Genomic DNA, 16,465 nt, shown 5'->3' on the forward strand with positions numbered 1-16,465 from the left:
TGATTCCCTACAGAAATCTACCCACAGATCCTTGTAGAGAAAAAGCCCAAGGGTTTCTACCACCAGAGATGTAGGAGGAGGAATGAGGGGGCCAGTTTACACAGCTAACTCAAGCCTAACCCCTTATGAAAGGTGGATTTCCTGTACAACTGTTCTGACAGGCGGAGCATTAGGCACTTCATACATTCTGCTTGGGTAAGAGACTCACGACAGAAGTGAATCACCACAGGAGCATACTGCTTTTCTGAACGTCTCTGAGATTGTTGTATGCTGGAAGACAAGGACATTTCGGTTGCGAACCAAACTCAACTAGAGTCACCTCCCATCACAACAATGGCATGAAACATCCTACACCTACAAGTTAAAGCTATCAGTCCTATACAGACAGCTGTAGCTAGCTAGCTAGCTAGCTCTCTCTCCCTCTGGAGACCCACATGTGACACTCCCTCTACCTTCTGTAATTCAGGATTACTAACACCATTCAAAGCAAGCATAAGGCTGGGTGCAGTGGCTCATGCCTGTAATCCCAGTACTTTGGGAGGCTGAGGCGGACGGATCACGAAGTCAGGAGTTCGAGACCAGCCTGGCCAACATGGTGAAACCCCCGTCTCTACTAAAAATACAAAACTTAGTCAGGCGTGGTGGTGGGCGCCTGTGACCCCAGCTACTCAGGAGGCTGAGGCAGGAGAACTGCTTGAACCCAGGAGGCAGAGGTTGCAGTGAGCCGAGATCGCACCACTGCACTCCAGCCTGGGCGACAGAGCAAGATTCTGTCCCTCCCTCCCCCCACCCAAAAAGCAAGCATAAATGATAATGAAAGGAATGCCAGTCAGGCTCTACCTTAATCCCAGCTCCCAAATATTCCCTAAAAGCAGGCAATACCAATAGCACGTGCAAGAAGTGTCTCTTGGGTGCCCTCTTGCTGCCACCGGGGCTTCTCTGCAAAGCTGAAATGGATGTATGTGCTATGAAACTGGTAGAGGAAAACAGAGGGAGCCAGGGCACAGAAAAGGGAAGTTATTCCAGTGGTGGCCAATGAGTAACATCCAGTGATTTATAGGCGGTATAATCCAATAATACAGTAAAATAAAACAGTGTGTGCCTGAAATGGTTTTGATTCCAGGAATTATAAAACATTTTTGAAAAAGAGAGAACAAGAGGGCGAGAGAAAATGAAGGAATAAAAAAAAAAGGGCCAGATTGGAACAAATTGGGCACAGATGGGGGATGCAATGGGGTTTCAGTGCTCCCCTACCACAATGCTGCTTCAATTCTTCCCTTCAAGAAACTAGAGTTTTATTTCCTTAAATTAAAAAATTTTTTTAAATTAAAATTCTTGGAGTACTTGTGGTTTAGATCAATAGGTCACCCTCCGGCATCACGTCAACCAATGAGATGACTACCGAAGTGTTAAATACTGAGGCACGTGGAGAAAGCCCTTCCTCGCTTCAGGCTCAGGAATGCCTTAGAGAGATTACCAGTTATGACATCACTCTGGGAACCACGTATCTCACCACCAGCTTTGGACCTGGTCCAGGTAAGAACACACTGCTCAGTGAGAGCTGGCTTTCCCAGAACTGTTGCCTTCTTCACCCACGCACTCAGCAAATGCTTACTGAATGCCTAATACATACCAGGCCCTATGCCAAGGCCCTCAAACGTCCCTTGTCCCACCCCTCAAATTTATCTATCCCCAACTACCTGAGTGTGCAGTATGAGGATTCTAGAATTCCGTATCCACTGATGTAGGACTCTGCATAGGGCCCATCCGAGAGGAGATCAAGGTCTCTCCACCAACACCCGTGAACCCGTGAGTTTTAAGACCACTGCTGAAACCAGAAAGTTTAGTTGGCTAAATAATGTGGCATTACTCAACTTATTTCGCCCTGTAGGAAGGGGGGCAAATCTGGCCTCACATCCTCTGCCTCCAAGAGCAGAGTGGGCTCCTAGGAAAACCATAACCTAGGGAAAGGCAAAGATGCCATTCTCTCACCACCATCTAAACTTTTCCTTTCATTTTGCCTTCTGCAGTGTCCAAAGCTTTTCTACACACTTGAAAAGTAATCACAGTAAAACGTTAGCAACAATATGATTTCCATCCTGGATTACTGATATTGCAGAAAGAAGATAGTTATACAAGGGTGGCACTGAACACACAAGAAACAAATGATTCACGATAGCATTAGAGGCACCAGCAAAGGACACACTTTTAGAGAAAGGAATCTGCTCCCCTGTGGCTCTCCAAATCACACTTCTTAGGCACCACATCTACAGGGAAGACCCAGGTAGAGACTGTGAGGATCTCAACGGCCTGGCGGGCCACAAGATCACTTCTGCTTCAGGCTGGAATGCTCCTTCTCCACAGAGTCCAGAAACTGACATATGCAGACACCCACCCAGAAGGACATGTCCAAGAAGGAATGGAAAGAAAAATGATGGCCCAGATGTTCTGTAGCTTGCAGTGACTGCCAATTCACCACAGACCCCAGTACCTGGGAGGGCAAGGCAGCATCAGGCTCTTGCTTCCTGGTTTCAGGCAGCCAGGGCCCTGATGGTGGGTGGCAACTCTGACAGCATGCAGACTGGCCAGGGGAGAAACCTTTAGAAGGGCACTGGCTGACGGGACTTGGGGGTTGAACACACAGCGCTGATTTATCACTTCCTTACTCATAAAAATGTGATTCGAACTGCTGCTGATTAGTGAAGGATTTCAATCTTTACCCTCTCCCCAACCCCCCTCCTTCTCCACCCCCGGCACAGATGCTGCTACTCAGCCACAACACCCCCTTATTGCCACTGTCCAGGCAAGCACAGCACAGCACAGGGGACCAAAGATGATGACTCATGTGCTGGGAAATGGAAAAGTGCATCTTCCCACCAGCCAGCCCTGCTGAGCACTCTGCTCGCCCCTGTCCCAATGGCAGCCCACACAGCGGGGTCTGGATGGCCACCTCAGCCGCACACTGGGTACTTGGCAGCACGTCCACAGAGCTCTCTGTCCTCACTGAGTGTTACATCCTGTGGCCTGGGCTGTTTTTCCTTGAAACACCCTTGGAGCCTCTGAGCACCTCAACTCATACTCTTCTTGGCCCCAGTGACCTCATCGAGGTGACAATGAGGTGAGAGTCAGGAGCAGACCAGTCATGAAAAGTAGGGTCTCAAGTACGGGCTTTATTTTTCCATGTCTCGCCTGGCTAGAGGGTACTCGTTATGACCCACCATAGAAGAGTCCTAGAAAAAGTGCCTTGGCCTCACATCAGGGAACAACCAATTTCTTTCTCTGTACTCACCATCTTACCTTCCTTTTACCCGTATTTTCTTTTTTTTTATTTTTAATTCTTAATTATTATTATTATTTTTTGAGATGGAGTCTCACTCTGCTGCCCAGGCTGCAGTATAGTTTGCAATCTCGGCTCACTGCAACCTCCACCTCCCAGGTTCAAGCAATTCTCCTTCCTCAGCCTCCTGAGAAGCTGGGATTACAGGTGCCCACCACCAAGCGCAGCTAATTTTTGGTATTTTTAGTATAGACAGGGTTTCACCATGTTGGCCAGGCTGGTCTCAATCTCCTGACCTCAGGTGATCTGCCTGCCTTGGCCTCCCAAAGCGCTGGGATTACAGGCGTGAGCCACCGCACCCGGCCTACCATTATTTTCTTAACCTTTACTTAACAACAGCTACAAGAAAAAGACTCACTGGTGGCCTATTAAAAGGCCAAGGTATTCCTTTCCATGGAATAGAAGCTGCTGAAAACAGATGCTTCATGGGCAAGGGCTGCAGGTCCTTTACATTCACACCTAAAGAAGCCACAGGTCACTTGGTGCTGGAACAATGTCTTGGCTGAGGCTGCAGCTCTGTGACAGGTAGCTCACTGAACTCTGTGGGTTGTTTTTAGTGGGAGATGGGAAAATGAACAGGAGGGCACCTCAGGAGGGCCCATTTCCAGAGTCAGGTGGGCTTCCTACTTGGTAGCAGACTGTCCCTCCCCTTTGGGCCTCACCAGCACGCACTTTACAAACTTTGTTCTCTTCTCCCTGGAAACCAGTGCTGCCACTTAAGACTCGATGCTTCCTCAGGACCATTTACCCAAATAGCCATCTCAGGAAAAATTAGCCAAGTTCAAAAAGGCATCGAAGCCCCTGGATCTCACTTTCTGCGGGAATTCTAAACGCTGTAGCAGGCAGCATGACAGGAGGAAACCCTCTAGGATTCAGAAGTAACTGAGAACCCAGACGCACTCTGAGAGGACCTTGCCCAGTCCCAGAAAGACCCACATTTCCATTTCAAGGCAAAGTGTGGCATACTCACTCCCCCACCACAAGCAAGTGAAGCATAACCCTTAAGTACAAATGGGGAGATAAATCAATCAACTTCACGGTGAGAGAAAGTGCTATGAAAAGGGGCAACAAGAGACCCAGCGGCACTCTGTCAAGAAACACCAGATCTGTTTTACAGCAGGGTCTCTATGGGCCAATTCCCACTTCCTGGCATTTCTTGCCCTGAGACCAAACACTCTCTGTCAGTGTTCTGAAATGACTCCTAGGCAGCATGGACCAAATTACCCTTGCGAACAAACACAGAAAATAATGTCATCCCTGTACTACATAATTCCATCAAGTCATATCATATCATCCTTACCTAAGTGAAATGAAGGGAACGGAAGGGAAGGGAAGGAATCCTGGTAACATCCTTTGACCCTGACCTGGTCATCAGAGCATTTAAAACCCTGCCAATCTGCCCTTCTCCCCTCTACTTCCACACCCACCCGACCCCCTATGAAAAAACCCCAAAATGTTCAGAAAAACATTTTAGAATGCACACTGGTATAATAGCTAAATTCTGGGACTGGTGGTTTTTGTGCTTCCAGATTTGAGTCACCAAAGCTCATCAATTCTCGGTTCTTACTCCCTGGCAGGCTCCCACTAGGGATATCCCATAGGGAACTAGACTTTTCCATATTGAACAAACAGGGTACATGAGTCCAGAAACAGCTATTCCCAATCCCTGCCAAGCGTATGGTCTCTGCAATGAAACATCTCAGCAATGCCTCTCCCTTGGGAGAGGCTCTGGGTCTGCAGCCTTCAAGAGGCCTTGCTGCTGCCTTTCGCGTGGCCAGATGTGCAACAGCATCTCTGCATTTGCAAATTAAGCTCTATACCCATGATTCCCTCCTTCCATCCCACCCAAGCACTAGAGAGTCATACAGATTTCAAAGTAAACTAAATATCTGAGACAATGGTAGGAAGGGTAGGGTGGGGTGTGTGTGTTCGGGGGTGGGGTGGGGGGAGGTAGGTATGGTAGGTATGGTAACACAAGAAAGAAGCTACATTAATCTCTATCTGTCTATATTCTAGATGAAGAAACTAAACATGCCTTACCTTTCAGCTGCGAGTTGTGTACTGCAAACATATTGATGGTCATAAGCTGCAGCATGCGGGTACTTCCAATGGGAGAGGGGCTGTGCTGCAGTAACACCTGGAACTCCTTGAGGACCTTCTCAGCCACTGCAGGGAATGTCTCCATCCTGCAGATTCAGAAAACCCATCAATGAGGCACCTCTCTCTTTCAGTCTCTCTCTCACTCTGTCACACACACACACACACACACACACACACACACACACACCCACCAGACAACTACTGCCTAGGACATTTCTTTGCTACTTTCACAAACCTTCCCGGTATCCTGCAATTTTGAACAAATTCAAGATAAAGGAATTTTCAGGGTCCAGAGATGGAAACAACTCAAGTTTTGGATAAATCACTATGAGTTATTATGCTTTGGTATGCTATTTCCTCACCCCTGGCAATAACTGTGTTCAAGCTGATATCAAAGTTTCTCTCTGAAACCATCGGCTTTTCTAAATACTCAACAAATTTCCTAAAACCTTCACAGTCCCTAAACTCTCTGGTATGAAACTTAATTCAATTAAAAAAGTAATGTGAATCTAAACAAAAAAAAATTTTTTTTTTTTTTTTTTGAGACAAAGTTTCGCTCTTTTCGCCCAATCTCAGCTCACTGCAACCTCTGCCTCCCAGGTTCAAGCAATTCTCCTGCCTCAGCCTCCTGAGTAGGTGGGACTACAGGCATGTGCCACCATGCCCGGCTAATGTTAGTATTTTTAGTAGAGACGGGATTTCACCATGTTGGCCAGGCTGGTGTCAAACTCCTGACCTCAAGTGATCCACCTGCCTCGGCCTCCCAAAGTGCTGAGATTACAGGCATGAGCCACTGCACTCGGCCTAAAGATTTTTCACCCAAGCGTTTACTTTAGGTAACCAGACATAGTTCTGCTGTTGTCTTCTGAGGCACTATCACACTGACTGTTCTGCCTAAGGATCCCAAATTTCCCCTTGAAGAATGCCTAGACCTAGAAGCCCCCAGTCATCTGTCTCAGTTCTTCGTGTGTTGCCGTCCTCCTCCCTCTCACAAGGCTCTGCTCATCGGGGTCTGTATGTTTTCAGGCCAGTGGAAATAGAATGCCCTGGCCAAGTGCCACTCCCAATACAGGAAGAGGCTGTAACGCAGGGAGGCAGAAATCTAGCCAGTGACCTAGGGCTCCTAAGGAGAGGTCATTCAGATCACTCCTTGCCAAATGTGGCCACTGGATCCCAAACAGTGGTGCATGCCTGGAGCTTCTTTGGCAACAGAAACAAACCACAGCTGAAGTCTTCAGAAATAAAAAGCAAGTTCAAGCTTGGTGCTAGAGAGAGTAGCCAGGCACACGGGCCTTAGGGCTATGCCGAACAATTCGTGGTCACCAAAGTATTTTTTACCATGTCCCCCAGCCCCCAAATAAACAAACTGCTTGTGACATACTTGTGGGGTTGGGGAAACAGCTCCAGGTTGGATTAACAAATAGCTTCTGAAAAGCCACAAGGAAGGTAATCCTTCTCAAAAGATAGAAAGCGGTTTCAAGTTCTAGAGGAAGGTGCTTCTAGCTTCACCCATCCCGGCCCTTCCCGATTGGGAAGTGTCCTCCCCGGATTAGAAAACTCCAGGTTTTCTGGAATCTTGGCAATCTTCACTCCTTGCTCTTGGATGGCAACTCTTATTACTGACCCCCTGGTGCCCAGAAGTCGTGCCACAGTTATGGGTCAATTACAGTTTACATTCCATTTCCCTTCTCTGCTGAGCTGTCCTCATTTTCATTGGCACAAAAGATGCCATGCATTTGCTTTTTTTCTCCACATGCCATTTCAAGTACCCACCCCTCCAAAACAAAACAAAACTCTTTTTTTTTTCTCTAAAAAATTTCAGAGCCGTTAAAACTCTTGGAAGATGTGGAATGGCAGAGAGTGATATGTTTGGGGCTGGACTAGATCCATTTTTCCCCATGGGCTATAACAAAGGTTTCATTTTAAATCCTGACACTGTGCAGTACTCTTTCTGGTCAGAGGTGGGGAGGGGGGCTAGCACTTCTCGTTACGAGAATAGCAGCGTTCACTCTGCTTGAAAAGCAGCCACGCTGGGCAAGTTTCAGAGCCATGTGTCTCCGTGTTGAAAGGCAGTAGAGAGCCAGCACAGAACGACAGGACAGAAGTGTCACGTGGGACAGTTTTGCTTCGAAGCTGTGTCTGAGGAAGCCTCTTCTCTGGGGTAGGAATTGGAAACAGATCAATTAACACTCTCTGGGTCAGACTGAAGTCTTGAACGAGCACCAGGTCAAATGTCCACATTTCCTTTTTATAAAAAGTTAAAAAAAAAAAATTCTCCCTTTGCCTTTCAACTAATTCAACATGATTAAAACAAAAGAAAAAACTGAAAGCAGAAGGATATAAGTTAGAGTAACTTCAAATGTGAGATGTGAGAGAAGGTGGATCTATTCATGCAAAACCAGCTTTGTTCAGCAGTAACCACGGGAGGCACAGATAAAGAGAGGAACCCTCCTCAGGGCTCAGTAGGTGGTTTCTGGTTTCCAGTTTTGTAACCAAAATGCTATCTAATTCTGGCCTCAAACTACCTGTAAGTAGTTTTATGTCTTTCTCTCTGAGAAATAATCTTTGCTTCACCCCGCGTTACTGATGGACACATACATATGTAGGTAGATGAGTGAAAGGTCTGGAAGAATACACGCCCTGATGTCTACTACTATCTTTTTGGAGGGCACAGAGTTAAAAGAAATTTTAGTCTTAGTTTTAATGTTATACTTTTATAAGGACTTCTGGATAATACTCATGTAATAATTATAAAATTATAGCCAAGAAGAAACAGCAGTCGCAGCAATAAAGTAGGAAGAGAAGCAACAGAGAAAACATACAAAAAGTGGTCATTTATAATCGCCAAAAATTGGAAGCAATCTAAAGTGCCCAACAATAGATGATTAAGATGGAACATGCACACAATTGAATACTAGTTTTTTTAAGCTGTATTACATTTTTTATTCATGTGAGAGAAACTTCCAAACATATTAAATGAAAATAGTTGCAAAGCAATAGAAAAAAAGTGTGTATGTGATACGTAGAAAAAAATTGAAAAAATTTTACCACATTTTAATGGTGGAGTTATCTCTAGGTGGTAGGAATATGGGTAATTTTTTATTTGTTCTTCTTTGCTGAGTTTTCTAAATACTTTACAAAGAGCACTGTAAAGAAAGAAAAGATTTCTCCCATAATGAATACATCTTACTTTTGTATTTAAGAACATCTGTTAATTTAAAAAGCGAATCAGACACAAACATTATATTTTTAAAAATTAAAAGTACAAAATAAATATATCAGTCTTTGAATTCCAAGAGACTTCGAAGCTAGGCAAATAGCATGACTAGGCAAGCAAGTAAAAGCTAAAGTGGTAACTGTGATCAAGGCAATAAGAGGAAGCAAAAGCATACTATTTGTCACAAATTCAGAGCCTATAGGCTGCCAGCTTCCTAACCTCTCTCAGTGGAGTCCGAGTGCAGGTGTGATCTGCCTCTCACCAGGAAAGGGTCTGTCAGGAGCCATATGGCACCCCGACTGAGTACTTCTCCCGAATCCGAGATGACTCTGTCCCTATCCTTTAAAACCTCAGAAGATACCATCGTTTTCGGGCTGTGTGTTTCACTGACTAAAGTGGCTGCCTTGTGATGTGATCTCTAGAGACACCTTGTTTCATTTGAATGGCAGTTTCAAGAAACCAATCTTTCAGACAACACCGGGACCTAGGCCCGGGACTGACTCAGACGGTGACTAACCGAGCAGGACTCAGCCCTCAGATGCTGAGGAACACAGCTGGGCTAGACAACATTCTCTGCAGAAAACAATCCAGGTTAGTTTTTCTCAACCTCTTATTTTTAAAAAACGAGCAAGATAGGAACAACCCAGGAGCAAAAGACCAAAACCAAAAAACTAAGCCATGTGACAGGGTGGAAATGAGAAAAAAAAAACAAATCATAGTACTACAGAACATAAGGACTGGAATGGACCTCAGAGACCATATCTTTAAACCACTGATCAGGTTAGCTGAAGCCCGCAGCAGCTCTGACTTGTTTACTCTCAAGATCTTGTAACTAGTAAGTGGTGAAAAACAAACTCTTTTTGGCACTGAATATTTCCTCTAAAGCTCTGAACCTCTCGTCAGCTAGTGCTGGGAGTTAAGAGACTTATCTTGCACATAGTAGGCATTCGAGTCTCTGCTGACGCAGTGTGGAGCACCAGGCACAGAGCAGACCATGCCTGGAAGCGCAGCGTCCGGGCTTTTCCGAAAGGGCAGGCGGGAGAGTGATGTGCCTTCAGCTGCTCCCCATTATAATCTCCTCACTCTTAATTCGTTTTCAACACCGCCCACATTTCACATCTTCTTCGTAATTAGGCAACAGTCTACGATGTTGTGTGTGGCTTGGGCTCATTGCTTTCCTAGTCTTACAGACTTCTATACCGTTTTCCCTGCAACAGAAATGTTATTTCTGTTTCTGCCTTCCAGAATAAATATGGGGCTCAATTTTATTTTACCTCCGGGACAGAATAAGAGGATACCCATAGAGGGAGTGTAGTGCCTAGAATCCACATACATTTTCCTCAGTGAAAACTACCATAAGTCATTTCTTAGGAAGGTGAAATTGGGCTGGCTTTATCTTTTTGACAACAGAATACGTTATATGCAGGAATAAAAGAGATCCTGAAAAATAACCTGGAACACAGTAAACCACCTCAGACAAATGAGATATCTATTCATTTTTAAAGGCCTCCAAAAAAGAAAATTCTCAAACATCTTCCCTTCTGTGAAATTTTCTTATACCTAACCCAAATCTCTCCAGCTACAACAGAAGCCAATTTCTCTTACTGTCATCCCATAAAAATCAAGACTATCCTATTAGGACCCGTTTATATTTAAACATGTTAGGCACCCTACAGCTGTCTCTAAATAAATATTTTTTACCTTAATGTTTTTCAAAATTAATTTTTCCTTTCAGATCTCATTTTCTGGCTTTTAAAAAAATTATCTATATACTCATTAGAAAGAGAGATGGGGTCTTCTGCCTAGGTTGCCCAGGCTGGTCTTGAACTCCTGGACTCAAGCGATTCTCCCACCTTGGCCTCTCAAAATGCCAGGATTATAGGCGTGAGCCACCGCACCCGGTCATTATCTCGCTTTTTCATCATTACTGTGGTCCTTTCCCAAACTTATTCCAAAATATGTGTCGAAATATAAGAATTTTAGAAGTGGAGGGGAAATCAGAGTGTAACTACTGCATAACCTGATAAAAATATATCCTAAATGTTCCTACATTCTGCACCAAGATTTATAACTTTTTTATTCCCAACAGTCTCTAACAGGGCAAGAAATATCTAGAGTAGTGGTTTTCAATGAGGGGCAACTTTGTCTCCCAGGAACACGTGGCAATGTCTGGAGACATTCTGAATCACCACATTTGGTGGGGGAAGTATGCGACTGGTACATAGTGGAAAGAAGCCAGGGATGCTGCTAAGTATCCTATAATGCACAGGACAGCCCCTCACAACAGAGTCATCTGGCTCAAAATGTCGATAGTACCAAGGGTTGGGAAATCCTGACTTAGGGCAACATGGTACAGGAAAATTTAAAGAACAAACATAGGCAAAGGAAAAAAGGAGAGAAAACACTGAGTGAAAAATAGTAAAGGAGAGAAAGATGAAAAAACGCGAATAAAAGATAAACAGGCTGGGCACGGTGGCTCACACCTGTAATCCCAGAACTTTGGGAGGCCGAGGCGGGTGTATCACGAGGTCAGGAGATTGAGACCATCCTGGCTAACATAGTAAAACCCCATCTCCACTGAAGATACAAAAAAAAAAAAAAATTAGCCGGGCATGGTGGCAGGCACCTGTAGTCCCAGCTACTCCGGAGGCTGAGGCAGAAGAATGGCGTGAACCTGGGAGGCGGAGCTTGCAGTGAGCTGAGATCACGCCACTGCACTCCAGCCTGGGCGACAGAGCAAGACTCCGTCTCAAAAAAAAAAGATAAATAAGCCAGCTGTGGTGGTGTGAGCATGCAGTCCCAGTGACACGGGAGGCTGAGCCACGATTTCAAGGCTATAGTGCGGTATGATCACACCTGTGAATAGCCACTGCACTTCGGCCTGGGTAACACAGACAGGCTCCATCTTAAAAAAAAAAAAAAAAAAAAAAAAAAAGAATAAGTAAGAAGCAGGAATACCATCAACTGTCACTTTAAGTGTAGCACAATGGTATTTCCTACTCTGATGTGTTATTTTTAAGATGATACCGATATCATCTTATCCACCTTCAACCTTGTAACTACAGCCTTACATTACTCACTAGTGATTGTCTTGGGTCTACAGTAACCTACTAGAATACTACATATTTCTCTGCAGTGCTTAGCAATCCATCCATTTTTTTATAATTCATTCATTTGTACAACAAATACTACATGCCAGGCTCTAGGAACACAACAGTGAGGCAAAAACTGCCAGAGTGGAACTTAAACTGGTGGCAGTGGCAGTAGCAGGACGGGGGAGGTGGGAGGCAGGAGATGGGACCAGTGATGCATCTAGTTTACTTTGCCTAAGTGAATGTCTCCACCCGTTATGTCTACAGATAGAGATTCATCTACTGGTACCTTGTCCAATTTTCCCAAGTCATTTTCAAATCCAAACTATGCTTGCAATGACCATCACTATCATTCTTACCCAGGTTGATACCAAATGAATATGTAATAAGCACACTTTCTAGTCCACCGCCCATGGAGCAGAGTTTCTTCCAGTGGAACCAAGCCTTTCCGCTTCTCAAAAAAGTTAACTACAACGGTATGTGGAAACTGACATAGCCCCTACCTCCACTAAGAGAGCCTTCTAGGCCGGGCGTGGTGGTTCATGGCTGTAATCCCAGCACTTTGGGAGGGCGAGGCAGGTGGATCACATGAGGTCAGGAGTTCAAGACCAGCCTGGCCAATATGGTGAAACCCCATCTCTACTAAAATGCAAAAATTAGCCAGACGCGGTGGCACGTGCCTGTAATCCCAGCTACTTGGGGGGCTGAGGCAGAAGAATCACTTGAACTCAGAGGGCAGAGGTTGCAGAGAGTCGAGTCATGCCGCTGCACTCCAGCCTGGGCAAGAGAGCAAGGCTCTGTCTCAAAAAAAAAAAAAAAAAAAAAAAAAAAAAGGCCTTCTAGAGAATTACAGATAAACTTACGAAGTTATGACGGGAAGTGAAAGGGAAACATTGACAATAACTGGGGTATTCATAATTCAAAACAAATCACCCCAAAGGGTAGCTCGCAATACAACTTCCAACTCAGAAAATATTAGAATCTAGTAGAAGACTGGTCTAGTGGAAGACTGGTCTGGGGGCACTGCCACCTACTCCTTTCTTCACTCTCCTATACTCAGGGAGATCCTATACTAAAGAGGCACCAGGCATCCATCTGCTCTGGCGTGTAGGCATTACGTTGGGCTTAGGATCACTAGTTTTACGCAGAGAGGAAGAACTCGGATCCATCCAAGGAATAAAGGAATACTCAAAACTCGATCTGTTTCCAGGAATTTATGCAGTCAAGTGTTAGTTTTGCACACACTACCTTCCCTGAGATGTCTATGGAAATCCATGGTGGATGATGAAACCGTAAGAGGCTTGGTATCTAATGAGATCAGCAATATGGCAAAGGAAACTGAGCATAGGAGGAAAGGATATGGGTCAAAAGGATATAGAAAGAAAATGTTACTCTTATTTCTGATGGAAAAGTAGTGGACAGTATTCTTCCCAAGGAGGACCCCCTGACAGCTGCACCCAGGGATTTAGCACAACTGCCCTGAGGCACTCACTAGGGACCTAAGCCGGAAGGCAGAGGAAAGAGAAACCCAGAGGGACTGGGGTGGGGGCTGGGACAAGATTGTATTTAAAGGAAGGTTTTAGTAAAGGTAGAGAAAGAAGAAACAAGAGAGATAGAGAGTAATATTTACCAAATTTCATGAGCACAGTAGGACAGAAGATGAAGGGAAGAGAAGGTGGAGGCCTCTAAGAATTCACACCCTGTGCCCTCAGTTACAAACACAGTCCAGTTGCTAACAATATTAAATTCCAAAATGACTTGTAATGTAGGAAAATAAAATAAACATCCTGCACACTTACCCAATCCGGGTAAACAGCTTCCCATGGGCATGGAGAAAACTGAGGATGAACCTTTTGTTCAGCTGCATGGGAAAAAGGGAGAGGAGAAAACAATTAAACTTTCCCCAGTTTCCTGTTACTGAACAGAGTCCCCAGTGACACAATAACCTGGCCAGGGTCTAAGGGGTGGGCACTAGGGATGGGAACCAAATGGACATGCCCAAACTCTCACAGACCCAGGGCACATGCCCAACAGCTGCCGCTCAGCTGAGCCAAGATGACAACAGGCTCAGTGAGCAGACAGCACCCTCTGCCGGCAGTGGCACCTGTGTGCAGGGGATGAGGCGGTGAATCCTAATAAGCAGGATATAAAGAAAGATGCCCACAGCTCTCTGAGGATCTAGGAGCCACTCCGGCTCCATAATCATGGAAATGAAACTCTAACAGGAGCAAGGATAATAGTGAAGACCCTGGTTCTATTTGGGTTATTTTTCTACCTACCTAGCTAGGAAAGCAGGACTCTTTGACAACCAAGAGCAAGGTAACCCACCACTAACTAGCTCATCAAATTGTACTTCACCAGCTTTAAAAACTAGAGTTCATGTTCTAGGTCTGGAGTTGAAAATTCAAGTGTCTAAAGGGCTAGGCGTGAAGTATGCTGATGGAGACAGTAGCAAGCTATGACTATTCCACTCCAGTTTTGGCCAAATCCTCTATGTAGGCCCAAGCTGGAAACTGCAATCTGGGTTTTTTTGTTTTTTGTTTTTTGAGACAGAATCTTGCTCTGTCGCCCAGGCTGGAGTGCAGTGGTATGATTTCAGCTCACTGCAACCTCCACCTCCCAGTTCAAGCAATTCTCATGTCTCAGCCACTCAAGTAGCTGGGATTACAGGCATGCACCCCCGTAATCGGCTAATTTTTGTATTTTTAGAAGAGACGGGGTTTTGCCATGTCGGCCAGGCTGGTCTCCAACTCCTGGCCTCAAGTTATCCACCTGCTTTGGCCTCCCAAAGTGCTGGGATTACAGGCATGAGCCACTGCACCCAGCATGTTTTGTTGTTTTGAGACAGGGTCTCACTCTGTCGCCCAGGCTGGAGCACAGTGGTGTGATCACAGCTCACTGCAACCTCAACCTCCTGGGCTCAAGTGATCCTCCTGCCTCAGCCTCCTGAGTAGCTGGGACTACAGGTATGTGTCACCACACCTAGCTAATTTTTAATTTTTTGTAGAGAGGAGTTCTCAATATGTTGCCCAGACTGGTCTCAAAATCCTGGGCTCAAGCAATCCTCCTGCCTCAGCCTCCCAAAGTGCTGGGATCACAGAGGTGTGAGTCACTGCACCTGGCTGAATCTGGATTTTTACGTGAAATACTCTGGCTTTTACATGTTGGCTACTAATGAAAATAATTTAAGCATTAAAGAAGCCAAAAAACACATTTGCCAGCTACATCTGGCCCATGAGCCACCAATTTACAATCATGGTTCAAGGTTCTAGAAAATCTACTTCCATTGAAACCAAACTATTTCTCAGCAAAACAAGGGAGGGAAAAAAATTTCAATTCAAATCCAAAGCAAGCAGAAACAATCTAAAAACTAAACCTCCTTGTCATCTTCCCTGGTCTCCTAGAAGCAGTATATTCAGGGCTCTGTAGCCAGCCAGGAAGAGAAGTGAAGAATCTTGACCCCAGGATCCCAGTGGTCAGGGCAAGGAGTCCAGTATCGCTGGGCAGTCTGCCCCACAAGGAGAAAGTCCCTGTTTAATCCTCTGACAAAACAGAACATCAATCAAGCTATGGCAGTTCCATCTATTTCATATGGAAGCCAAGTGTGGGAAAAGAGGTACATTCTCACTTTACCAATGATCAACATCAAACTCTGCATAGAATGTTCACTCTATTTTTGCTTTAAATGAGTTACACTCATTTAATTTATAGATAAAAAGCTCAGAATATTTCATTGAAGATAACCTGTCTATACAGCAAGGTGAGTCAGGGCCAGGGACACTGGGTTCCATCAACAGAATGGAAGAGGCCGGGTGCAGTGGCTCATGCCTGGAATCCCAGCACTTTGGGAGGCCATGGCAGGTGGGATCAATTGAGGTCAGGAGTTCAAGACCAGCCTGGCCAACATGGTGAAACCCCGTCTCTACTAAAAATACAAAAATTAGCTGGGTGTGGTGGCAGGTGCCTGTAATGCCAGCTACTTGGGAGGCTGAGGCAGGAGAATCGCTTGAACCCGGGAGGCAGAGGTTGCAGTGAGCCAAGATCATACCATTGCACTCCAGCCTGGACAACAAAGAGCAAAACTCTGTCTCAAAAAATAAAACAAAACAAAACACAAAAACACTAGAATACAAGAGTGAGGAACAGCTGCAAAATAAATTGCCCATAGCTACACCAACATTAGTGGCGAAACCTGGCCAGAATGCAGATCTCTAGATTTCCTAGCAGAGGAAGATGGTGAGAAACAGGGACCTTCCCATGAAAGACCTCTGCCATTTACCTGCGGTGGGATCTTAGGCAACGGATCTAAATGCTCGCTTGACCTGTAAACACTCAATTGTTAACATTCTCTCCTAACAAATGATGAAGCAAGTGGTGAAATGAAGCAACTGGAGAATCTGGGAGAAGAATATGTGGGAGTTTTTTGTGTTATTCTTACAACTTTTCCACAGATAGGATGTTATTTCAAATAAAAAGTTAAGAATACACATTCTCTCTCTCTTCCTATTTTAACTTGGTTATCCCTCTTCCTATAGATGTCAATCATAAATTGGTTAATTCATTCATAATCAGAAGGAATCCCTTATAAACTGGTTCTATTTATATCCTAAGTCTTTCATAAACTGGTTATATATAAAGGTTACTTGTACAGCCGGGTGCAGTGGTTCACGCCTGTAATCCTAGGACTTTGGGAAGCCAAGGCAGGTAGATCATCTGCGG

The 16,465-nt window shown here is 45.0% G+C and overlaps 1 protein-coding gene and 1 long non-coding RNA gene across 7 annotated transcripts in view; one reads left to right on the plus strand and one right to left on the minus strand.

Annotated features, from left to right (window-relative positions):
- SMG6 (SMG6 nonsense mediated mRNA decay factor) overlaps positions 1-16,465 on the minus strand; it is a 245,042-nt gene that overhangs the window by 172,572 nt on the left and 56,005 nt on the right. For 5 of the 6 annotated variants that reach the window (XM_003315290.6, XM_016931164.4, XM_016931163.4 and 2 more), the window contains 2 exons: positions 13,546-13,607; positions 5,378-5,523 (listed from right to left, as the gene is read on the minus strand). In XM_003315290.6, the coding sequence (XP_003315338.3) occupies positions 5,378-5,523; positions 13,546-13,607 (208 nt within the window). Of the gene's footprint in view, positions 1-5,377; positions 5,524-6,369; positions 6,440-13,545; positions 13,608-16,465 lie in introns of those variants that run through there. The other variant, XM_009431570.5, reaches the window with a different exon arrangement.
- On the plus strand, positions 1,739-5,775 carry LOC107969107 (uncharacterized). The gene is made up of 4 exons (XR_008540122.2): positions 1,739-1,809; positions 2,031-3,118; positions 3,677-3,862; positions 5,385-5,775. It is a non-coding gene; the product is annotated as an uncharacterized LOC107969107 (long non-coding RNA).

This window comes from Pan troglodytes, chromosome 19, assembly GCF_028858775.2.
Source record: "Pan troglodytes isolate AG18354 chromosome 19, NHGRI_mPanTro3-v2.0_pri, whole genome shotgun sequence".
NCBI classification, from domain to species: domain Eukaryota; kingdom Metazoa; phylum Chordata; class Mammalia; order Primates; family Hominidae; genus Pan; species Pan troglodytes.